General features: G+C 43.2%; 1 protein-coding gene across 1 annotated transcript in view; it reads right to left on the reverse strand.

Moving 5' to 3' along the window:
- Nucleotides 1-22,991, reverse strand: part of LRP5 (LDL receptor related protein 5) — a gene marked incomplete at its 3' end in the record, with an annotated part of 207,127 nt that extends 184,136 nt beyond the window's left edge. Inside the window, exons 1-2 of the mRNA XM_082000557.1 lie at nucleotides 22,175-22,991; nucleotides 17,641-17,757 (exon numbers count right to left, since the gene is read on the reverse strand). Coding sequence (XP_081856683.1) covers nucleotides 17,641-17,757; nucleotides 22,175-22,331 — 274 coding nt within the window. The 5' untranslated portion in view covers nucleotides 22,332-22,991. The remainder of the gene's footprint in view (nucleotides 1-17,640; nucleotides 17,758-22,174) is intronic.
- Between the last annotated feature and the right edge of the window lie 3,771 nt (nucleotides 22,992-26,762).

The raw sequence follows: 26,762 nt of genomic DNA on the forward strand, positions 1-26,762 counted from the left end.
AACCTAGATCAACAAGTGATGCAAAACTAACAGATCATTTCACAGGCACTTTATATCCTCATAACAGTTTCTGACTCTGAACAGCTGTCAGACAAGGGACTGATCCTATCTGAGATCTCACCTCTGCGTTAACTGCCTTCCTGTCTGGCTGAAATTAAAATAGGGTACTAGGGGTACTAATGTGACCCAGATACAATATACTCAAGAAAATACTGCTCTGAGTGATGGTCCTGCTACTTGAATGGGAAAAAGGAAGAAGTCAAAAGGAAACATCCTCCTTGTCTACATTCATCCACCTGTAATGATGCTAACATCTGAAGTGAATGGCTTTAAGGCACAGTCCAGCTCTGTGTGTTACATGCCAGCTCTGTCACTCTAAATGGGTGACACCTGGCATCACATGGCTCCAGCTGCAGCCACTGTCTAACAAAAGTCTTTTAGAAAGTGTTATGGATGGTCTCAGCCTCTAATTCCAGGTCCTGTCCCTCACCCAGCTTATCTGACCACACTTACCTTCAGAAGGTCTGAAGGTGAATCCAGAGCTGGACTAGATGCAAGTGATGGAGCAGCATAAACTGCTCCACACCACAGCCCCTCTGCTCCATCATCAGAATTTAGTCTTCACAACTAAACTCGTAACCTAGATCTTCATTGAGACTGCCTGAGCTGGGCAAGGTAAAACAAAGCAGCATGACCAGCCCCCTTTGACCTGCATGCTCTACAATGGCGAAGGGAAAAAAATAGTGAGAATGATAAAACTAGCTGGAAACTTGGTCTAAAGCCCTATGTTTCTGAGCATCAGCCTGCCTTATACAAGACTATCCACACCACTAGCTCTATTTTGTGAGCTGTGTTAAGATTTTAAGAGCTTTGGAGCACCTTGAGCTTACTACCATCCTTAAACCCCAGCCTGTGAGAAGCAAGGGGCCTCTCAAAATTATGCAAGCCAAAGAAAGCCTGAAACTTGATGACAGTAGTTTATTGCACTCAAGACAGCAAGGATTAGGCTCAGTTCTGGCTGAAAATGCCGTTAATGCTATAGGTCCTGTTATAGACCACAAAACCCATAACGGAATGGGAGGCAAAGACAGAGGTATCGGGAAAGGCTGAAGGGACAAAACAGGACTGCACACTATTCATAAATTGCTTATTGCTGTGTACATACATGCCTACCACTTTTATCCCTCAGTCATGATTTTGATCCATGCTAGCCCTGGATGTGATCTCTAGCCATGGTGTATACGTGAAGGGAAAATAGTCCTCATTTGATCTGGAAATCTCATACTCCTGACTCCAACTGCTGCTCTGTGACTGCCGAAAGAAACAACTCCTCCCAGGCAGGCCAGGTGTTTAAATAGCTTGGACTGGAATTCACTGCCCTGAGCCACAGTTTAGCAGTTGCTAATCCTGGACATCAGCCAGTGCCCCAGACTATTAACCCTTTCAATAACTCCATCAGCATTTTTGTCATAATCTTCCAGAAAACAGAGGAGCTTGAACAAGACAGATAAACAATAAAAAATAAATATCAGAGATGCCTATGATCAGTCCAAATACACAGGCTCTCTACAGCTATGAGTGCACCCATGCCTTCCAATACAAAGGAGGGAGGGAAGACAAACCCTGTGGCAAGACATTTATCTTGGCGATAGGCTGCAAAAGAGTTTTCAGGGAAGGAGCACAGTTTGGGAGGCAAATTAGCAACCCAGGACAGCTTTCAGGACTGTTGTCAGTAGCTAGGAGGAACAGGAACGGAAGGTTGTTAAGCTCCACCTAGAAGTCTGCCCCAGAGCCCCAGGCCAGACTCTGCTGCCTACCATCCACTCCCCTAGGTGTGGCTAAACCTGCTGGTATCCCGCACCCTTGCCAGCTCTGTGCAAGGTTCATGGGCACTGGTGGAGCCCTCTCCCATCATACTCCTCTCTGCACAATCAAACAAAAAACCCCAAATACTGACACGTTTTTCTTATGGATTCCCATGTTCCCAAGCCAGTAAATATCAATTCAGCAGATTTTTTTGTTGCTCACTTTAAGCAGAGAAAAACTGGATCCAAAAATTTTGGATTCTGTGAACATGAACTGAAGCTAATGGGAAGTAAGAGAAGAAAACAGTTTTGAGAAGCCCAAAATGTCCCACATAGAGGACAAGCCAGCCTTCACAGTACAGAGAGAGGATACGCTTAAGGGAGCTTGCTCAGAAGTCTTCAACTGAATTTTCAATTACGGTCTCCCTAGGTCACCTTAGGTATGTCATCTTAGGTCCTATTTTTCCCTATCTGTTAAAAAGGGGTAGAAAAATATCTAATTTCTCCACATCCCTGTTGTCTGTCCAGATTGTATAGTCTGCAGTTCAGGTCTGGTTGTGGTCTTAGTTAAGATGTGAAGAGGCCATGGGTTCACAGTAGAGCTGAGTTTAACCCAAGCTGCTTAAGACACAAAGGGAAGCAAACAGAGATCCCTTCCCATGCTCAGATTTATTATTTCTCTTCTTCCCAAGGAGCAGCACCTATTTAGAGGTCCTGCTGTGGTACCGTCCATTCCCACTGTGCAATCATTCCCAGGCTAACTTTCTGGAAATGCTCTCCCTCCATCTCAGCAGGGCAGAGGGTTTAGTCTTTGCTTCCTCCACAGGCACCACACCTAAAATATAAATTATATTCCAGAAGGTGGGGGATCTTGGGGATTCCCCCCCACACACCCCGTTTCAACCTTTTGCTAGGGTGTGGAAAGCGAATAATCCCAACTGCGCATTCCTTACCTAACAAATTTACAGTTGGCTGCTTAATTAGGAATTTAATAAATGTGACTTAATTATCTCTTAACGAGATTGCTTTATTAACGCCCATGGCCATAGCCATTTAAGGCTCTTGATCTTGCCAGATCGCAAAAGCTAGGCTGAGTCATCACTTGAATAAACAGCTGCCAATAAAATACCTTGTGCTGCCAGAGGTGGCATTTGAATTTTACTAGATTCCCTTCTCAGGTTGAGCTCTGTACCTTCACACAGCACCAGCTAAAGCTTTGCTCTCAGAGGTTCCTTTTCTGCATGAGATGCAAAGTGGAGAACTGACCACTTTTGACACAGCTCACAGCAGGCAAAGTTTTAGAAGTCTTATTGGCCAGGCCATACTCCAGCTGGAGTAATTATAATTCCCTTTACTTACTTCAGTTTTCAACAGGAACCAGTTTTCTCCACTTCTGAAGAGCTGTTGTACAATGCTGCCACATACCTGTTGACATGACAGACTTTTGGCATCTTCTTAGGTACCTGAAGTGCCTATAAAATGCTCCTTGGCCATCTAGCACTCATTACTATTAATATGAGAAGAGAAGCACATATGGAGAGAGCTCATTTCTATTCTCAAATGACTTTTTTTCAGTTGTAAGCAACTTATTAAACTTTAACCTTTTCAGGTGGAATTTTGTCCTTCTGGTTTCTACCAGAAAGTTTTGGAAAGTTTGGTTCAGCTGTTTTTTAGTTTTAGGGCAGTGAGTAGGCAGGGGAAAATACAACTGTTGCCATCATTTAAAAGTTAAAATAAATATTCTGTCACATTGTCTTGAGCAATCCCACACTTCACCAAGAAACGAGAACTTAAAGTTGGCTCAGACATGCACTTGTTAGTTTTCCAGTGAAAGCACATCTCAAATTAGCTGAATCACATCAATGCCCACTGAGCTAACCTATCCAGAATCTGCTACTTAAAATCCAGGAACAAATCCAGAGATGAGTCTCTTTGGCTCATCACTCACCACTCAATAGCAGCAATGGTGATAGAGGTCATTGCCATTGAATGCTAAAAAAGACATTTTGCAGAGCCTGTTCTTCAGGTCAAGGGAAGGTGGTTTAAAGGAAAGGTTGCATCCAACAACTGAAGTGAGAAAGACGGTGCTAGAGAACAGCCTATTCCTGACGTTTTTTTGTTGAATCAAGTAAAAAAGCAAGCAACATCCTCCCACCCCCAACAAGTCATGCTGTTAATTTAGTACAGAGCAGACGGGCAGAAACAGCTGAATCAGTACCACAGAAGATGCAGCAACCCCTGGGGAACAAATACATGATGAAGTAACACCTCAAACGGGGTCCACAGCTGACAGAACAGCAGCATGAAACCACAGGTTCAACACAAGATTCTTACCCAGCTAGCAGAAGGAGAGTAGATATTAGACAACGAGAAGTCCATCTTTTTTTTTCCCCATGGCTACCCACATCCCAGACAAGGTTAGAAATAGAGTTTTATGAAAATCTATGTATTTTAGGGCCTTGTACTGAGCAGACCGTCCCTGCTCCTTTCAAAGACATACCGAGCCTTGGTCCCTTGTTCCCTCTCCTGTGATTTCAAATACCCAGTGTTTCTTACATGCAAAACAACTGCAGCCCTGTACACATTTTCTCCCAGCCTGCCACAAAATGAAGGCATGTTTCCTGGCTCTTCCAAACCACCCCAAGTGGTCTGCTCAGCATTACAGCCAGCGCAGACTGCTGCAGTGCAGCACACTAAGGAAATGTCCTGGAACAGTTTTATTTGGAGCTGACATCTCTGACGGTGAGCCGATGCCTCATGGAAAGCTTCAAAGCAGAACTGACACTACCTCTAGAGAAGGACAGCTTCTGTTTCCTTTCCCCCTTATCATGGATCCTTCTTCTTGTATAAAAAAAGCAGAAGCTGTATTGTCAAGGTTGAAGCAGGAAACAGTAAACTGGAAACCAGAGGCCCACCCACTTCTCTTGACTTCACCACTCTTCTCCTCTACCTTCCTCAGTTGCCACTTCTCTGCATTCACTCTCTTTTCTACCCCAAGAGATTGTAGTCTGTAAAATAGTCTGTATGGGTCACAAGCTCTTCAAGCCATGGGCAGTATCTCAATATATGTATGCTTCCAGCCTAATGCAATGGGAAGCATGACTAAAATATTTTAAATAATTAAATATCAGCTAATAAAAGCCATATTGTGTAGGAGAGGCTGGTCAGCTTCTCTTCTTTTTTATGCACTTGAAGGCTAAATGCTTTGTAGCACATTCCCATGTCAGCTACTCTGGAGAGTGCAACATTAAGGAAGCATCTCTTGCTTTTCTGTCCCAAGATCTAAAAATACCTCTGGCCTTTGGGTGACTGTCACAGAAGGATGGAGAATGGACCCCACCAGTAAAGTGTTCCAGAGCATGAGCAGCAAGGCTAGCTCTTGTCACTTAAAGTCACTTGTCACATTTCCAGGCACCTGCACTACAGGAAACTGTCAGTGCCACTAACACAACACATTAGAAGTCTACAGAGCCTAAGCGACCCTTCTGGCCCTGGCTCCAACCCCACCAAGCCAATGAGGTCATCTCCTCTGGTTTCAAGTGGCCTACATTCTCTACAGCAGCTGTATCATGACACATGGCACAGCTTACTAGGGACATTGTCAGGCACACCTAAATCTCCTAGGCTGGCGACAATGTCAAGCACCACATCCTGGCAAATGCACCATCAGGAAGCGAGGTTCACCAGTGTGTTTGATCACTGGGATGAACAAGGTGCAGCCACTCTGCCCTCTATGCTCTCACTCATTCCACAGCCACTGCTTTGCCACCTGTCCATGCTCATGCCTCCAGCCAGTCTTATAGGCAAGAGAAGAACCTGGTGCTCTTCATCAGCCTGCCCATGCAAGGACCACTCTTCCTAAGCAGACAGCCAAAGTTCGACACAAAGGATGCTTGACAAAAAACTTCAAGAACCTGTCTCTTATTCCTCCTGTTCTCTACTTCTGCTGTAGCTTGCTGAACACTCCCATTTTCTGCCCTTCCTTAAGTCTGGTGAATGCAGCTGTGAGAGCCACAGAGCAAGAACAACTGGCCCAAAAGCAAGGACCAGCAGCCCCCTCAGCTCATTTTCAGTTCTCCTAGTCCCTCCACCAACAAGGGAAACCCCACCCTGACACTAAAGCTAGAAAATCAGCATTTCGCCCTCTCTTCTGCCACCTGCACACACAGATCACCCAAGGAGAAGTGCCAAGGGCAGGCAGCAGCTACAGCCCCAAAGCACCAAGCCACCAACATACACACAGGGAAGAGGAAGTTGTTATTGGGCCCCAGTAACACAAAACAGCTGCTGCTTGGCTAGGGCAGCCACAGCTCACCCCTGCTCTGGGCTGAGCAGCAGCTGTGCTCAGGAAACCTTCTGGTTTAGCTTGTGGTCCAGATTCCTGGTGAATAAGGAGGCACCTCAGGAGGTCTCAATGAAATAAGCACCTTTGTCTGCCCAAGCTGTTTCAGCAAGTCAGCCTGGAGACCTCACTACCATGGCCTGTCTCTTAAAACATCCCTTTTTCTCTAGGTTCTGCTGGATCAAATAGGTGATGCTGCAGCACATCCCAAACACATGACAGATGTAGCTAAAGTGTATTGGCCAGGTACTTTGGAAACTGGGGGTGGGGGGCGGAGGCAGTCTCAGCCCTCCAGTGACCCTCCTTGGTGCCTCAACCCCAACTCAACTTGCAGCACAGGTTGCTCCATCTGTGCCACACCATTGCCCAGCTCCACAAGTGCAATTCAAAGACAGTTGTTAGAGGCAAGTGTCTTTAAGGCATGTGATGTCTACATAAGCACACAACGAGAGGGATCTGTACTGGAAAAAGTCTTCAGCAAGTCTGCTATAGCTAGGGGATGAACAAAAGACAAAGTGAGGTGATTTAAAATCCACGTTTCACAGAGGTACTCCTGTCTCCTGCCTGATGACTGTCAGGAGTATGAGAACCTTCTGGAAGAACCAATGCCAGTGCTCCTGAGACCTCCTCTCTCCCATGGCACATGGATGGCCCAAGCCATAAAGTTGCACAGAAAATAACTTTCCCATTGTCAGAGGCTAAAATCATCTGTGTAAATACCGTAGCAGTAAGTTAAGTTAACAATGCAGACTGCATCCCCACCCAACCCACACAGTATTGCAAGGCAGGCAGATCAGCTCCTGCCCAGGTTTCAATTGAAGAGCAAACTGCAGTTAAAACTGTCCCTGCCTGCTTTTCTTTTGGGTTTAAAGTTCCTCCACAGTGCAGCTGCTTTTAGTGCAGGTTTATTATTAGTCTCATCTATGTTATGACCTCCTCAACTCACTGGAATGACCAGGAAACCCACAGAGAGAGAATAAACAGATAACACATGGCAGCCCTGCAAAAGGTACATGGTCATTCGCTAAGTGGAGTTTAGCTTTTTATTAGCAGTGTTAAAGGGGGGGGTTGTGGTGTAATAAATCTCAGAATAAGGATTAGCCGCCCTGTGGCACCTTGCTGGTCATTTTTGGCAGGAAATGGCAAGACATGAAGGAATATTAAACCTCATGCTTCAGGGCTGGAGCCAAACAGATTCAGAGATGTGGAAGAGACATCTCACGCGTGCCTTTTTTTACAGGAGAGGTCTTGCATTTTTCTTTGAAAAGAGCAGTGACATCTGTGTTGGCAATGGCTGAAGCAGATATACTTCAAAGCTGTTGTGGGACGGCAGTTACTAGACTAACACATGCACACATGAACTCACACATGTTGTGGGGTGTGAAGGAGCAGCCACAGTGGGTATCCATGCACCCTACTAGGGAGATGAGGCAGTCTCACCTTGCTGCCGCAGTGTGCTCTCCCTAGTGACAGGCATTTGGAAAGCTGAGATAGGAAAAGGACAAGGTAATGAAGCAAACCTTTACACAGTCCTGTGGCCACAAAGTGGCTCCATGACCCTCCTACTTGGATCAGCAAAGCCCAGTATTTTCAGCTAGCAACTCAAGTCAATGGGGTAACAACATCTCTTCAGCACTAACATCAGGTACCTCAAAGAATGCTTCTGTTCTGGCTTTTAATTCCCTCTGCAGACAGTTCTGTACAAATGCCCACAGAGGTGTCTTTCATCTGGCCAGCAATCATGTACACCTGGAAGCATGAAGACTAACTGCCCAGTCCAGTTAGGACTATTCTTCATGGGAATGCCTGGTCTTTCTTTTTCTTTAGCATGCACACAGATGCACACAGTTCTCTCCAGCTCATCTGATTTCTTCCATCATTCATTACCTCTTCACAGAAGAGTTCTTGGGTCATCCCATTCATCCCCAGGATTTTTCCTGTGCTACATTCGCCTGTAAGGTTTTGAACTCCTGTACGGCTGCTACTCCTTCCCTTGGGAGATCATTACACAGTCTGACAGCTCTCACTAACATTTTCCAGAATTCCCCATTGGCTAATGAAACTGCAAACATTCAAAGAAAAGGACACTCTACCAAGGCCTACGCACGCTGACGGCAGAACCAAGGCTCACAGCTGGAAAAAACCACACAGGTTGTCCCAGTGCAAGCCATGTGCATCTGCTGCACATGTGGAGCCCTCCACCCCTTTCAGCCACTGCTCCCTTCCTGCTTTGGTTCACAAGCATGTGGTTTTCAACTGGTGAGATCATCTTTTCAAAAAGCTTTATGTTTGGCTACAAACAGACCCCAGGGCTGCGTGTGACCCAGGAGAGGCACGGAGACCATGTTAATGAGGCTCCCTATTTCCTTCAAAATGGGATGCTCACTGCATGTCACAAACTGCTGGGGGACGAGATTGCTCTCTTCTGCAGAAACATCTCTCTACTTCTCCTTGTAGACTGAAGTAGAAAGGAAAGTGCAAAACTTTCGACAGAAATTCCCAAAGCAGTTCTGGACCACAGGAACCTGCCTGACCCTCTGTGAGATGCTGGGGGCTTCAACACCAGCGGGGGGCCGGGCCTTGAGGAAAGCTCCAGTGAAAACTGACCCACTCCAAGGTGCCATTTCCAGGGAAGCTCATTTTTTCTGAAGATCTTTAGCCCAATACTAAGCACAGTCTAAATAGTGAAGACATGTAGGAATATGTAAAAATCAATAAATCAGCAAAAAAAAAAATTTGCCTTCAACTCTTACAACATCCTTGCGATACACTTTGACCCAGCAAACAGAAGAATGAGATAGAAGACCTGTCTTTTATTCTACGGATCAGACAGCCTTTCTGCCTGGAACCTGTAGACATTGGCTTGCAGCACACAGCACTGCTGCTGCTTTCTCACTGTTGGGAATATTCACCAGGAGGCACACAGGAGGAATCAATTTAGAGCCATCTTCTACCAGCAACAGGTCCCCACAACTGAGCTGGCCAGAAGTACATAGCACTTTCATCCAGAGCACGTGTCTCTTCCATTTACCCTGCGCACCTTGAACAGCTGTATTAGAGCATACCTACGTAACAGGACATTAACCAGAACTAGGTAAAGCATCAGCAAGGATTTCAGCAGATTGCCAACAGTACTGCCCTGTGCACCGATATCAGCAAAACTTCTCTGAGCAAACTCTCTTTTCTGGCACTTTACAGGCTCATCTCCTTGCTGGCAACACCTGGATCACACAAGGTACCACACCAAACCATTATTGCCTGATGCCATGAAGGTGCAGGACCAGCTGGCAGCCACTGTGCACCTCCCCATTCCCCTACTGTGGTAAAAGGTGCCTCGGTTTCCAAAGAGCATGTGGAACTTCTGCCCTGTCGTACAACTTAACGTTAATCATTATTCAGCTGCCGACTTCAGCTTAGCTTGCATTGACCAAGGATGAGCAAAGTTGCTCAGAAACATGTCTACAGCAGTGGAGAGCACATGTAAGAAATTGCAACATAACTCTGGGATTTTATGTCCCTGTTTAGATACTTTTGAAAGTTCTCACCTTCTAATCTGCAGCAGTGGCTGAAAACTCAAGACCTTAGAGCAGAGTTTATGATGAATAGAATGCTAGGATTTGGTTAAATCTTGATTTTATTTTTTCTTTAAACTAGTCATGAATAGTTACTTCTAAATGTGCGCAATTTCAAGATGAATAAATCCCTCCTCCTTTCTTCTCTATTCCTTCATGTTATAAGAGTTATGCAGAAGGATTTAACAGTGTTTACACTCACAGACTTGGGCTCTACAATTTCATCTGCATGCAGTAAAGAACAGGAACCACTTGCATAAGTCCATGACCCTCAAACCAGTGTAATTGGTTTCACCTGTACCAGCTTGAAGGGGTTAAAATATTTAGCCACTTTTCATGAAGACAAGTTATTTTTTTGCTTTTTCAAACAGATTGTACAATCCTGTCCAAACGGCTTTAGTATTTTTAATTGGGACCAGCAGGATCTTGGGCAAGTTCTGCGTGCTAGCAAAGGACCTCTCCTTCAAACATACTTCATAATTCAAACGTAACTCCAGCCAAGGCACAAGCTGAACATCACCCAGGGCTAACCAGGAAGCCCTAGATCAGGCAGAGACTCTTTTTTTTTTTCCCAGACCCTTTGGGGTTTCCCTGCCAGAAGGAGGCCGAACAGGCAAACTCCAGACGAGCTGCCCCACAGCACAACCTGCTGGTATCTCTCAGCCAAGGCAGGACTGCTCTAAATACATTATCCAGCCTAACAGCAGCACAGAAAGACAAAGTCCAAGGACATGAAACGACAAAGAAGTTGACCCAAAAAGCTGTAGAACAAAGACCAGCTTTGCCCACAATAACTAGCTATCCTGCAAAAAGTCAAAGCAGAGTCCTAACCCTTAGCTACTTCTAGTAGATAGGAATCATTACAGCTGTAGGTTTTGCTGTTGTTTAGCCTGGTTTCTTCTAGAAAAACACAAACTTACAAGACCATACTTTGTGCAAGATGAAAGCATTTGCTTTTGAGCCCATGGGCCAACTTCAGCCAAGTGCAACAAAGGTTTCATGAGACTTAGAGCCATGGAAAGGAGACAGCTATTGTTGCCCTGGTCAGGGGAGATGCTGCAATATGAACTTGCCTTTATAGCGTACCAGAGAACCCACAGTGGAAAAAGCCCTTAGAAACGCTTCAGTAGGGCAGGGCTCATGTTTCCTTTTTTTTGATGCCAGAAATTAGGAACCACCAGACAAATCCAGAGAAACCAACTCCGTGACACCTCTGTTTCCAGAGCTCCCTGTGTATTAGTCTGACTACATGCATTAGCTGTTTTAAAGGCCATGCTTAAGAGTTCTGCATATGCTCCGCTATTCTCTGGACATCACATAGCATATTGCAAACTCATGTTTGCAGTCAAAAAGTTCTTCATTCCTATTATTCCTTTAAATGTTTTAATATTCCATTATTTCTTTTCTGCTGTCTAGAACAACATACTTCTAAAACAGACAATTAAATAAGAGGGAGGTGGCATTTAGTATTAATGTAATCTAAATTTAATTCCAGGATATTCCTGTGTTTTATTGAGGAGGCCATGCAACACGTTGAAACCCCATGTGCGTCAGATATGCTAGGCTTCATAGCAGCAGAATGTTGTTTTTGGCAGTCCCTTTGCAGATGTCTTCTAGATAACTTGGTAGGACCCTGTCTATTGTTATAGTGGTAATTTTGCAAGCAAACTTGCAAAGGTGTTGCATTTCCTTGTCTAACATACTCACTATTAACTACTGCAACACTACACCATGAAATGCAATAGATTTGCCACCATTTGCAGCCTCAAAAGCAAAATAAGCAAAGCTGTTCTAGGAGGCTGGCTTTAGCCCAAACAGAAACAATAGGTTGTAAGTAGAAACAGCAAACTCAATGTTTGGTGCTGGTGGTCTCCAAAACAAAAAGAGCCAAAAGGGAGGAAATCCTAATTACTTCAAACTTGCATATCAAGCCACCACTACAGAAGAGGCCTTTAGAGGACTGCATGTGCAACCCACCTTCCACAGTCCTACTGCTCTCCTTCTTCAACGCTCATGAGTAGCTAGATGCAAAACAGAACCAGCAAAGCTGCCAAATCTTTACAATTGGATTTCAATGTACAAGTGAGAAAACACACTTTGACTTTCAGATGCCAGGCTCCAGCACAATATTTTTATTTTTTAATGCCTAAACTGAGCTAGCACAAGACAAAACCATTGGGATACTTGACATTTGTCCAGCTGGCAGAGCACCATTGTGATAGGACAAAGGGTAATGGTTTTAAACTAAAAGAGGGTAGATCCAGACTAGATATAAGGAAGAAATTTTTTATGATGTGGGTGGTGAAACACTGGAAGAGCTTGCACAGAGAGGTGGTAGATGTCCCATCCCTGGAAACATTCAAGGTCAGGTTGGACAGGGCTCTGAGCAACCTGCTCTAGTTGAAGATGTTCCTGCTCATTGCAGGGGGGATGGACTAGATGACCTTTGAAAGGTCTCTTCTGACTCAAACCATTCTATGACTCTATGGTAAGCATGAAGATCTCTACCTTGTGTGCAGAAATGCACTGAGGCAAGACTCGCTGTAGTGCTCAGCCTTACACTAAAAAGCTCAGTTTCTGCTGAGAAAGTAATTCACAGCTGGAAGTGCAATAACTCAGATAAGAACAAAAAAGACAGGCTGTACTAGTATCTGAAGAGGAGACCCGGATGTAACCATGCAAGGGCTGTGGGAACTGCATGCTTCTGATGACTACTCACCTTCCTGTAAGAACCTGTTAAGAAGCCACAAAGATTTTTATGGTGATGGTTTCTTTTACCCATGATGTAGTTGTATTATTTTCACTGTGTCCATGAGAAACTCCTTAAGACTCTTGTAAATAGAGTTGTAACCCAATTCCAAGTCTTGTAATTATATCATACCCACTTAAATTATCCCCAAAGGGTTTTATTTGTTTTTAATAAACCAATCTTAGAAAGTATCTGCTTTTAGAAAAGAAAACTCTGAAAGAGTTTTGTTTAAGTAATACCCCCTTCCTCCTACCTCCAATAAATCAGTACAGGAGTCTAGTATCTCTTCAAAGAAGGGAATAAAAACTGGTGCAACTTCACAAGCATTGGTTTGTGAACTTCACTCACAGAATCTGGCATCCAATTTCAGGTCTATGAAGAGATCCACAGAGACCATAAGAAACAAGGCCACAGCTAGCTGTGCAGTTAATCGAAAAATCTCCCCATTTCCAGGATATGTAATTACAAGTCTGATGATCACAGTTTGCCTTTGTGGAAATGGCTCAGGCAATTTAAAATAAATAAATACTGCAGAGCACTAGCAGAACAGCTACAACCTTGACCCTTTATGCAGGAAGGCACTGCCTACAGATAGGAATTCACTTACATAGGCAGTTATAAATTACAAAGAGCACTATTGCCTGGATTCATCCTATCAAAATGCAAGCATTTATCTGGATGCCAAATGAGAAAAAGAAGTGAGCTGAATCTGAGGTAACACCCATCTCCTTACCTGGGAGACAGCAGGGAGTAGAGGAGACAGCTTTATCTTAGTATCTGGAGTAGAGCTCAAAGACCACATGCTTAGGTGTATAGTTAGTGACGCACCTGCTTAAGTCATGCAATTAAGGTGAAACCAGAGATCCCTATGTAAAGATAAGTCTCTGGCCTTAGTGACTGTAGAGCAGCATCTGTCTGACATCTGCTATTAGCTCAGAACAGTTGCACTAAGAGGCGAACAGTCCCAAGCATCTAAATGTGGTGCAACTCCCCAGCTATGCTGGGCGATGTTCCCAGCATCTTGTTGCATAGATACTGCACATGCACAGCTCCTGGAAGATGGCAGAAATCAGGATTTAGTTCCCTTCTGCTGAGGTGAAGCCAATTAAAAATAACCTTAAAATACAATCAGTCCCTCAAGCTTTTTTTCCCCCTCCAAGAAATATTGATGCGAATTTTGTGGCTTACATTTCAAGCCTTATGAGGAGGGAGACTCCCAAAACCACACTATCGTTTTAGCCTGAGATATGCTCTACTGGCATGCAGATGCGGTCCATGTGAAAGCACTGCAAAATACAACCTGATGCTGACAACCACGTCATCTCACTTCCAAAGCAATCTCTTTCCTTTCCTCAACATACTTGCTGAAATTTTGTCCTCCAGATTTGTACTGGGCAAGATTAAGAAAACTACCTCCCACCCATTTCTTTCAAACAACCCCTTGCCTCTGCTGCGTGTGGTATTTGCAGCTGTTTTCATAGCACTTTCAGCTTGATGATTGTAAAAGAAGTCTACAGAGTAACCTCTTTCAGGGTAGATACTCCCTCCAAATTCTAAACAGCCAAAGAATTTGGATAAATAACCAAATGAAAACCCAAAAGCTCAAATTCTGAGGTTTGCCTATTATCAGCCTCAAGATTACATGCAATCAGGATTAAAGAGGAGTCAACTCATTTGAAGTGAGAGACAAGCTATCAGTCTGGCTAAAAAAAATACAATGCACCTTAATCCAGTATTTTGCTATTGGTATGCATGAGCCATTCAAATAAGATGCATTAATCACTGAAGAACACTTGCCAAAAAATCAAGAGTTTTCTACTCACTCTCTCAACTGCAGATCTTCAGAGGTGAGCTGCAACTGCATGTGCAATAAGGTTTCCAAATTACTAGCAACTCTAAGCTGATCCTAAACGCGAAACAAAGACCAAAACAGGGCCTGATGCTCTATGCATAGAGGATAATAAGTAGTGAATGCATCTGCATACCTGGAAGACTGGCAGCATACTGCTCTGAAATTACAGAAGCAGCATCCTGGAAGATGATCATCATTTTCTGTGACATGTCCATAGTTCCAGTGAGGTCTTCAAAGCCCCCATACTTGGAATATTGAAGTAGAACTAATTTGCTTAAGCCCCAGAAGCCCACTTGCCTGCTTCCAAACTGGCAGGGACAGGAATGAAAACAGAAATGCAACAATATATGCCTTTCCAGGGCCCCATTTATTAAGTGAATACAAAAATAAGATCATTTAAGTGCAGAGGCACAGTAATCTGCTCCATAGTGAAAAGATACCTTGGGTTTGCAGTAAACAGAGTTTACAATGCCTTGTAAACAGACCTCTTTACAAGCAAGCAGCATACTGAAACATAACACACATAGGATTAAAGGTTCCATATTGCAGCAATACTCCATACTTCTCATCTAGCAATTTCAGAGCACTTGGCAAAAGGGGAGAGCATTCTTTGCTCTGTTCTCAGAGAAGCACACGTGAAACAAATGAAACACAAGGAACTTGCACTGTAAACAGTTGAAAAAGCGCCACAGCATTTTCTGAGAATGATGGCTTACCCCTTGTTAGGTTAGTTTTGCATTGAAAAATAAAGGCCAAAGCTACTGTACATTATGGAAGTTTTTTAAATGACTTTTTTTTTTTTTTACAACAACCTGTTGCACGATTGATTAAAAAAAAATTACTTTTCTTAATACAGTACATGGCATTTCTCCTCAATTGCACCAGAAGTAAATTTGGAAGCACTTTCAGTTTGTCTTATAGGCAAATAGGAAAGAAAAACAAGTCAGGCAGGTTTTCAATCTCCTTTCCATCTCTTTGCCCACTGTTTTATCCCCTGTCTTTCACATCTCTGAGTCCACATACATTCCGTTGATCAGATAATCCACTTGTGTGTAATCCTTCTTCTTGTAGCTTTCATAGGCCTGCATAAGGAAAAGAACTATAACAGTTACGAAAAAAAATGTACCAAGTAAGAGCACTGCAAGAAGTGAACTTTTATCCACTAAGTACCGAGTCAGGGGCTCGGCAGCAATGAGAAGATACTCATTGTCCATGTCCCGAGATTCTGCAAGGCCTGAAGCTGATGTTTTGGGTACATCTGCTGGAGCCATGGCTGTTGAAATAATGTGAGGTGTTGACTTTATTCCATGCCCAGTCACAGTTTCTGCTGTAGAGGCAGTAGTTAAAACTGTGGCACCTCTTGTAGAGCCCAGAAGAGAAGTTGATTTACTCAAGGATGTTCTGGCTGTACTTGCTTCTGACTCTAGAGATAGCAACGTAATGGCAGGCAGTGGATTTGCAGAGCGTGAACTCTCCAAAGGGGTGAGTGCCATGGCACGAGTGGAAGCAGTGGAAGATGTTCCTGCATGCTGCAGGATGAGGGTGGTTAATGTGTTTGGGGGAGCTCCAACAGTGGTGGAGCTACTAGAGTGGGAAGTGCTGGTGGTGGCTGGGTTAAACAGCTCTATTTGAGGCATTTGAGTACCTGCTTCAGAAATGACAGTGAGTGGAGCAGAAGAAGTGGGGGACAATAATGAGACAGAGCTACTATTTCCTGATTTTTTGGTGGTGGTCACAAGCTTGGTGACATAGCTGGAAGTGGAAGCAGGAATGATACCAGAAGTGGGAGAAGAGGCATTGGATGACATGGCTTCAGCAATGAGATCAGAACCTTCAGGGGCATTTGAGGCTTTGGCAGTTGTTTCATAAACTGTAGTGAGGACAGTTGCATTTGTAACGTTCATTGTTATGGCTATGGCAGTGGTGGTGGTCACTGTGGTGGTAGCATTGCTTGCAATTACTGTTCTTGCATTTGTTATCACATCTTCACTCTTAACCCCAAGCAAATGCCTCGAGTGAATCTTGCGAGTTCGAACAGTTGAGGAAAACAGGTTTTCCACGTTGTGTTGGTCAACCCATGCATTCACCATCCTCTTCTTTTTCTGTGGATAGCTTTGGTGGTGAAACAGGACTGTTTCCCTTTTCCCACTGACAATTTCTTCAAAAAGACAAAACCAATGAGTTTCATAAGAACAAAACTCTCATGCTCAAACCTGACCTCATACCCCCAGCATGCAAAGCAGAACACATATTCTGCAGTACATGTAGTAAAACTGGAATAAATCAGTCCCAAAGGCAGCAAGAACATGAAAACTCAGACCCCTGCCTCTATTGCACATAACCCATTTGGGGTTTTTTTGTTGGGTTTTTTGGTTGTTGGTGGTGGTTTTTGCCACAGACCTCTGGCATTTTCCCAACCAGGGAATTAATTCCACAAAAAGGTGGGTAATGAAGTACAGAGCTGCAACGTAGAAGCACATTGTCAACAGGACCTGAGAAGAAGATTCATGCTTTTGAAGTTACACAGCATCAACAAAGCCTTCATGCTTAGATTCATAATTTTCACCTCTCAAAACTGAGTGGAAATTTCCACTTACACCTTCATACTTCAGGAGAATTTCCTTCACAACTAGTGATCTTGATTTATAGTCAAATAAATCCCATCTGCTTATCAAAGGTCTGGTTGCTACGTTGCAGAGAAGCCTTTGCCGACTGAAAAGAACCATGAAGAAGCTTTCTTTTTTTTTAAACTTGGGTACAGCAAACACTTGAAACACACTTTAGAAGATTGATTCCCCAATTACCAACAAGCTCTGCTTGGTTATTGTGTCACTTAATTAAAATTGAAGACCCTGGGCACCTGAAAGTCACCATGAGCAATTGCTGCTAAGGCTGCTCTGATTATAGAAGCAGCCTGCTGCCTCTGGCACAAAATCCTGGCAACTTCAGAAAGAACAATGCCAAGACATTTTCCTTTCTCTTAAAAAATATAAATACATCTGTTATGCCCTTATTTTCCAAAGGACAGCACGTGGAGTGCAAATGGCTTGAATGAACAATGTCTTCAGCATGGAGACAAACTTACTCGGTAATAGTTACAAAAATTACTCACAGATACATCATGCACATGTAAGTGCCAGCGCCCTTACCAGGCTAGTGAAACAGTGTTTCCAGTGAACCGACTTTACCTATAGAATCATTGTGCAGGCACTTCACAACCCATCTCCCTCAGCTGAAAGCCAGTCAAGGTCTAAACGTAGGCATTTAAAGCAAAAGGACCAGATCCTAGATTTAGCAGGAGCCTGAAAGCATGGTGTTACCTGCAAGCAGATCTTTGATGTCTTGTTTGCTGGCATTCTGGCACACACTAAGCTGGTGACACTGCAAGAGGACGCAGCGATTCTGGTAGGACACAGACCAATTACAGTGATGGTTACCTGAAACCAGCAGAGAAAATGGATCACTACACACAGCATACTGAACACACTGCTTCATGGCTATAATTAAAGTATTAAAAAAAACACTGATAGCTGGAAGGTCTGGCCTTATAAGATCTTGACTCAGCCTTAGTGAAAGTAACTGGAAAGCCAATAAAATCAATATAGCAGCTGTAGCCTACCTACCTGCTTGTCTTCTGGTACCAGCATCTCCTAACAGCAGCAATTCACTCACCCAGACAGTGACAAAGAGAGTGCACTACAGTCTGGACCCATCTAAATGCTAGTATTCATATAGATGTGTTAATGAGGAAAAAAGAAGTGAGCTGAAACTGAGAAGACACCCATCTCCTGACTCATGGAAGACAGCTCTCATCTCAGTTCTTGGAGTTCCACAGAAATTTACTCTTCATTCCGTGAACAATGATACCATTAGTCACAGGAACCATCACAGAAATTGTCTTTTAGTAAGTCAAATCCCAACACATGCTAAATAAACTCAACACAGCAGAAGCTCTCTCTCCTGGCATCCCTTAGAACTCACTAACTTCCTTCTGGTCATGTTTACGTACATATAACCAAGCTTTGAAGGAAGGAATGAACTTCCTCTCACCTCTCTCTGAGGAGGCATCTCGAACACTGTGCCCCGTTTTGGGCTCCCCAGCATACAAGCGCAGTATTCACATACTGGAGTGAGTCTAAATGGAGGCTACTAGATGTCTGAGGGGCTGAAGCAGATGACTTACAGGAAATCCCAGCTCAAACATGAAGGGAAAATTTTTTTTTGTGGTTTCCACCACAAGGGCACTCAAGCACTGGGCTAGGGGCTAGAGTGGTGGTACAATCCCCATCACTTCTGGAACAGCCAGATCTAAGTCGGGTTTGGACCAGAGACCTTCAAAACGTCCCTTCCTGCCTAAATTATGCTATGATTTTATGTAATATCACAGTAGCACACAATTAATTTCTGGGACACATGCTGTAATAAAAAAACCCCAGAAGATAACACAGTGCTCAGTCTGGGATGAAGCAGATATGTGCCTATCTTATCTTACCTCCCAACACATCTGACCACCCATCCATGGATTAAAGAGAACTTAAGTGTATGGTAGGAGAAATTATTTTCTGTGTTTTGTTAGAAGTGTGAGAAAGGTCAAAGAACAGGCCTATGTGGTACAAATAGCTATATTTAAAGCTCTTATCTACAAAGAGTTACACTCACTGAGGATTAAGGCTATGGGAAGCTTGAACTTTTCATTAAAAAAAAATTATGTTACCGCAGATATTAAAAGGGCTTGTGGAAAAATTATGATCTTGAAGAAAACCCTGTACTAACAACTGCAGTCTATTTTGACAGGCCTAAAGAAACTAGCAAAGATGCAATTTTCCTGACTTTGATAAAACGTTAAGAAAGTGACTGAAACCATTCAAAGTCTTTAAAAAACAGTACTTAAAAAATGAAAAGCTTCAACAGTCACACAGAGCAGGACATACAGCAGCAGCCCTTCAGGAAATTAAAATTCACTCCTCAGAAATTAAAGCATGTTTGGATGTGTCTTGATTCCCAATACCACCTCTAATGAGATGATGGGGTCAGTATGGTTCAAGGACCTGGTTTCTGCTGCCATCAGGATGGTATCCAGGTGCTCATGACTTCCCTGATGCTCCCCAGGACAACCAGATACCTCTGTTGAGCTGGACTGACTAGTACTCCCTTTGATGCAACTCCAGCTGATGAGTCCGCTGCCAGACAGGTGCCACCCAGTGGCACCTTTTTGCTCACTTCCAATTAGGAGACAGAAAAAAAAAAAAAGAAAAAAAAGTGGAAGGACAACAAAAGCTCTTCAGAGCTATCCTGAAAGGAAACCATGTGAGCAGACAGCAAGGTCTTGCACTACCAAACCGGTTTATTTCATTTTTAAGCCTGCTGTTTAATGGAAAGAAATCACAGATGCCGAAAGGCAAGCAGAAGCCAGGTAAGCAGATGTATTGTGAAAGTAGGGAGCAAGAACATTTGCTCTTGCAGCCATGTCATATTTTCCCTTTATTTTCCCCAGAGCGTGTAAGATAGCCCAGAGTATGGCTAAGTAGCTCTGTTCTCAGAGCAAGACTGCTCAGAGGGCCAAGATGTTCCCCTCCAGCCCTGGACTGGCCACCGTAGAAGAAACTTGGGAGAGCTCTGAATATGGCTGGGGATGCAAAGGAAAGAGCATGAGCTTATCTTACCTCCCAACACAGGTTCACTGTGCTCACCAGGCATCTGGGAATCCTGGATTGCCAGATCTTTGCCAAGATGGACACTTTCTCCTTCATGTATATCACTTACCCTAGCAGCATCTGAAGACTCGAACCCATTGCATTAGACAACATACAGAGTTTAGAGTTCCTACCCATGCTGTCAGCCCTAGAGAGTTTTTCTGCTTTTATTAGCATGTAATTGAAGTGTCAAACTGTCACATTATATTGGTACAATCATTTTGTGATATGTTAGTTTGCTAACTATGTACCCTGACATCTGTGGATATTCGAAGGCAATACTGGAATACCTAGACCAGCAACCGTTCCCTTTTCTGCAGGGCACACCTGAGATGTGAATGTACAGGCAAAAGTGGTTCTTTTTGTGATAGTTCCACTACTTCTCTAAGTTAATGATGTTATAACAGCAAGGGTATAAATTACATTTACAGAAGAGAGCCTAACCAGCTAGGAATGTTGTTTTTCCACTTCTCCAAGCAATGTGGCTATGAAAACATCTCCCCATACAACTTTGGCCTGCAACTTAACACTGTAATACTTTAAAAAAATACAAAAAACCAACCACTGCTCCTTTACTGACAGTTACATAGATGTGACTATTCTGACATCTAAGCCTCAGGCCTCGTGTCTGTAATGAAAGAAAGCACAAAAATAAATATACTTGGGGAAGATGGGAATGAAGAACGGGACTAGTAAAGTCTGATCTTAAAACCTAAAGCTAATCATTAAAAAAAAAAGACATTTCAGGTCCTTCTCTGCAGATAATCTGTCTGCATATGGCTATCTACTTATGTCAAGAGTTTGTATCTTTGCCATCTCCCTTAGCACCAAGTAGTGCAACAGACTGGCCATCAAGTAACAAATTGGAATTAAATTGCTTCATTGGGTTTAATACAGAATGTAAAACCTGAAAAGGTTTATGCTTTTGGGTTTAGTTTTGCATAGTTTCTTGAAGGTGGAATGGGTCACCTAATTCTAATGGCTCAACCCCCTCTGCTCAACAAAGCTAACCCTCAACTGGAGTTGCTCTATACAAAACACATCAGGCAAGAACAAGGTGAAGGGTATAAACAAAAAGTGATTGAAGTCAGCAACAGGGTGAAGCATGCATTCAGATCATCTCCTAGCCCTGATCACAGACTAACTAGATTCCTTATGTCCCTCCTCTGGAAAAGGCAGCTGTTAACACCTTTTCTACCCTTATCAGGGTATCAGGAGGTTAAGATAACACGTGCACAGTGTTTAGAGATTCTCAAGCGGAACAGACAAACACGCTACAGACCCTAAGTATCAGTACAGTCAGTATGAATGTGTCATCTCTCTAGGGTTTACCACCTTAAAAAGCAGAAGCTGAAGTTTTCACAGCTCTTGTGCCTGGGAAACAAACCCACTCATATTTTACCTCCTAAATAAAACAGTTTATAAAGGTGCTTATTTTCCACTATGAAGGCATGTCTCGTGTTTAAAATAAAAGTTTGAAACCACTGGGCATTAAGAAAAGGAATCTTTATGATGTTCCTATCAATCTGATTGTCAGACATTTCTCAACCTGAGTCAAGGTCTCATGTTCACCACAGCACTACCAGTTGTTTGTAGCCTGTGGCTACATGTGGGTAGATAAGATAGGGTCCTTCATAAGGACAACTCTGAAAGACGCATTTAGACGCTTAACACTTTTTAAAGACATCTCAGAGATAGAGAGCAGAAGGATCTCATCTCCCCAGACTTGTTTAACCCTGTGCTTGGTTGCAGGATACAACTGGTTTCTTCCAAGGCAGAAAAAACACACATAAATACCAGTGAACAAAGACTAGTCATTCCAGTGCAGCTGTGTACAACAAGCACTGTTCACTTGCAAACATCTGGCAGCATGGAATAATCATTCTTCAAATAACGTGACCTAACACCATTTGCATGCTACCGGTGCACACAAAGCACACGTGCATGCTGTTTCTTACGGAAGCTAGAAGGGCCCTGGGAAATGGTTGTTCTGGATTCAATTTAACCAAAGTTGTCAGAAGTTATTTAGCACCACAGGCGTGCACAGAGAAGCCATAACGGTAAATGCTTGTAAACAACTGGAACTAAAAAAGATAGTTATCAGGGGAGCAGAAGAGACTTTTAGGGAACAGAAAATCCAGCTAAGGGACAAGAACCTCACCTGAAGCACCTGGGCTTTGACAAGCCTGCCTGCACCGCTTTTCAGTTGTAAGCATGTTTATTCGCACTACATGGACTCCTCTCCTTTTCAGGACAGAAAACCTGTGTTCACATATACAGAAAGAAATCATCAGGAAGAATACAATGGCAGTCCACATCTTCAGGTTGGCTTTGCAGGAAGGCTTCTCTTCCCAGGAGCAATTCTTTCTTACAATTCTTTCTTATATCACTTTCAGATCCACTGCAATATACCTATTTAAAAAAAAAAAAAAAGAAAAAGAAAAAAGAAAATTGTCAATTTATATCAAGAGAGTGTTCTACTAAACACACTCCTATGAGTGGGAATGAAAAAAAAAAACCATACAAAAGGCAGGCAAGTATCATTACACACAACATACAGGCAATGGTACAGACACAGGAAAAGAAGAGACCACTCCCAAATTCACAGAGAGGCTCTTTTTTGCAAAGGGTACTTTGCTGTTCTTCCCTCAGGCACCAAATGGAGAACAACTCAAGTCAAAAGCCATGTGTACAAAGCCAAGCTCAAAGTCCACAGGTGTACAGCAGCATGGAAATGACACCTTTTGTCTCACTCTGGGACCCTTAATGTTGTTCCCAGGCTCAGCAGAAGGGTTTGTAGCAGCTTGAGCACACTGATAGTATGAGGAACCGTAGTCCTGGCCCTGCCTTTACCTGTTACTGAAGAAGAATCACACCCACAGTAAGCCTTCATCTCCCCACATTAAACAATAAATAGGCATTATCAATGCACACATGAAACTCTGTACCAATGGATGGGCTCTCATCCCTGAAGTCACTAGGGCAGCTCCCACTGACTTCAGAGCAGATCATCAGCTTCTACCTGGATTTAGCCTCTTGTTTCCAAAACTTTTTAAAGCTTTATAGGAGCTTCCAAACAGTTCAGCCTGAACCAGACCAATTGTAAGTCTCTTCCCTAAGTAGTTTTTAAGGGCAACCCTTTTCTTCATCATTGAGGCAAGCTTTTTAGTATAAGTAGCATAGTAAAAACCATCCAACAGTCATCAGCATAAGACCCTGATTTAGCCACCCATGCAAGAAGTTTTGCCCTGAGCTCTCAACTCCAGTCCCAACCACACTCATGAATTTAAGATTCTGAATAACAGCCTTTTTTTCCCCACCAAGAAAGCCCAAGATAATGTTTATTAGCTCTGACTCACAGATTGCAACATTTTGATGCTTCGTAGCACGGAACTTTTGTTTCCAAATTTTCCTCCTTACTCGATGTCCTAAAGCCCTGAACAGGGTAACAGAGCTTTAGCCTGAAAACCACCCTGCCTGAAAAAGGGTGAAATATAAACAGCTACCCAAAGCTTTGCAGAGGACACACAACATACAAATCCACATTGGACTATCAAAGAGTCAAAGATGGGGACAGAACTTGATATCAAATGTAATGCCTCAAATTCAGCATCCCTAGTCACCCTACAAGTTCCTTAAGGAACTCAAAGCCTCTTTCCTGCGTTTTTATCTATTCTAGTAAAAAGAATTATTTTGTCTGTTGAAAATAGATGGAGCATTTCTATATCTTCTGCTCTCCCAGACAGCAGGGGAGCCCAAAAGTAACCGGACTGTAGGGTACTTCCACTGCTGACCATTGCTCATGCACTCATCCGCAGCTTTATCCCTGGAGCAAGCGTGCACACATCATGCTCGTTTTGTGCAAGCGGGTTTCTCACTGCAGCCAAGAGTTCAAGCCTGGGTCATCCCACCTGGCAGCTGGAAATATTTCCAAGTCTGACCTGACAATAAAAGTCTTGGCAGGGAAAGGCAGCTCACCAGCCCCATCTAGTCCTGCATACCAGAGACTGCACTTGGTGTCCAGCCAGCACCAGCTTCACTGGGGTCTCTCTCCCATTTCGTGCTGTGCCTGCACAGCACAAACTCTTTGCTCATTCCTTCTCATCACTTGCTCTTCCAAGTGCACCTTAGTGGGAGTTGAAAGAATCAATGCAGGAGAGGAGATGATATGTGCACAACTGCAGCCCCTGCAACACAGTACACAGGCATTGGCTGCTTAGGAAAGCAGCCCCATTTTTGGCAAGGAATTGGTAATATGAATTTGTGTCATTCAGCCAAAACAACTTCAATACTTTTCGCACTGTTCTGAATTACAAGGCACTTCCACAAGTTTGTCTTAGCCTTTAGCACACTCTGGCTGTCACTCTTAGCATATGCTGTAGTTTAATCATTGAAAACTCCAGTTGACAAGACTGGGAGCAAGGAGGAAAGCAAAGGAAGATGAAATACTCTGCCCACGAGAGATTTTCCTAGAGCAGACAGATCCTTATTGCTGACAGACAGCAAAAGTTTGCTTTAAACTCCAAATCCTTCAACTTCAATCCTAAAGCAAGCAATTTGGGTTCCCTCACAGACACTATAGGTACCTCACCAAGACACTTAGAGCACTATTTGTCAACCTGCACTCCCATCACACTATGCAGAAAGAAGTGCACTTTTTGTAAAATTCATAGGTCACAGGCAGAGATTCAGCAAGCAGTATCTGACCCACAGAAAAAGACAAAAAAATACATAATTAAAGGTAAATTTTACATTTTAAAGAGTCCAGCTTATGTTTGCTGGCCCCTTTCAGGGTAAAAGGCTTACAAGAAGCAATATTTTATAGCCTAAGAAGTGACCCCAAGAATGAACTGGCTGTGCAATTATGTATGCATTTACTGTTTTAAAGAAAATATTAAATAACAACAGCAGTGAATACAAACACAGAGCACTCTTATTATTGGGGATTTTTTCCCTTCCTTTACTCATACCTTTGTACTTATACTAACCAACCCTCAAAGAATAAACATCTTCCATTGCCTATTGGAAATGCAGATATGGCAGCATTAGATCTATGCATAAATACTATAATTATTTTTATAGTTAAAATCACAGTCTTCTAGGACAAAAAAAAAAAAACTTAATTAACCTTAACTGACCCAAAACCTACATAAATTTGTAAGATCAAATGTTGATCACACTCAGTGTCTACAAACTGTTGCATTAACACAGCTCTGTCCCCTATGCACAGATACTTAGTATCCCCAACCACATTAACTCACTAGTTTTTCCTGACTTAACAACTGCCTTTTATAATTACAAGCAATAAGCTTTAATTCTGCCTTCCCATCTGTCACGGTTTAACCTCTGCCAGCAACTAAGCACCACACAGCCACTTGTTCACTCCCCGCCGGCCCCTGCAGTGGAATGGGGGAGAGAAATCAGAAAAAAAAGTAAAACTTGTGGGTTGAGATAAAGACAGTTTAACAGGACAGAAAAGGAAGGGAATAATAATAATAATAATATACAAAACAAGTGATAACAACTGCTTGCTACCTGCTGACCGATGTCCAACCAGTCCCCGAGCCACAGTGCCCCCAGCCAACTCCCCCCAGTTTAAATATTGGCATGATGTCATATGGTACAGAAATACCCCTTTGGTCAGTTCAGCTCAGCTGTCCTGGCTGTGCCCCCTCCCAGCTTGTTGCTGGCAGGACAGTATGAGAAGCTGGAAAGCCCTTGACTAGTACAAGCACTACTTAGCAACAACTAAAACACTAGTGTGTTACCAACATAATTCTCACACCAAATCCAAAACACAGCACTATACCAGCTACTAGGAAGAAAATTTACTCCATCCCAGCCAAAACCAGGACACCATCACACTTCTAGCAAGTCCCACATGGCTCCATTTGTACTCAGAGACCCCACTGAGCACCCATCACACACCTATATCCCAGAAAAGCACCAACTAAAGTTTCTTCTCCAGATCATGTTGCTCCCCAGAGAAACTATCCTCTGGATGTTGGAAACAACATGAAGGAAGAGATTTTGTAATCAGAAATAATTTTGAGAAATCAGGGCAAAATTCACCCTTTGAGCACTACCTTCTCCTTCTCCATCCCCAAGGAAATTAAAAGTCAAATCAAAACCAAACCACAAAAGACAGCAACAAATAAAATCTGGGAAAGGACTACACTCTGAAAAGCGCAAAGTTTACTTTTACCATCTGTGGCTATAAGTCAGCAGGGAACAAGCACACTGGAAAACCAGAATAACTTTGAGTCAACAACTGAACGACTGATGACTGTGCAATGTACACACACATCCAGAGGGCACTGCCTGCTGGGTTTCAGAAGCATTCCTCCCTTCTTGCTGATCTCCCTGTGCTCGAGCCAAGGAATTTGTGCAAAAAAAAAAATTCAAAGTATTATTTCAAATAACATTGATTGGGGTGATGTTGCAAGAGCAGAGTGAAGCCTTTGGAATATAAATTCCTTGCCTCCATGCCCTCCCAGCCAGCCTCAATTGCTCCTGGTTAAGCAGCTGCAAGGTGCATGCAGTGACAAGGCAAAAAAATTTCGAATTAGACAAAAAAAAATAGCACAGAAAGAGGGAGTCTGCATGTTAGGTACAAAGTGGGCAAAGCAAATGATTTTGGGCAACACATGCTCCTTTGAGCTGTCAAAGACCCAGCAGACACTGCCCCAAAATTCATACTTAAAGGCATGCATGGACTAGGCATGAAATAAGGTCAAAGAGCTGCAAAG

This window comes from Phaethon aethereus (genome assembly GCF_964289735.1).
Source record: "Phaethon aethereus genome assembly, chromosome: 5".
NCBI lineage: Eukaryota > Metazoa > Chordata > Aves > Phaethontiformes > Phaethontidae > Phaethon > Phaethon aethereus.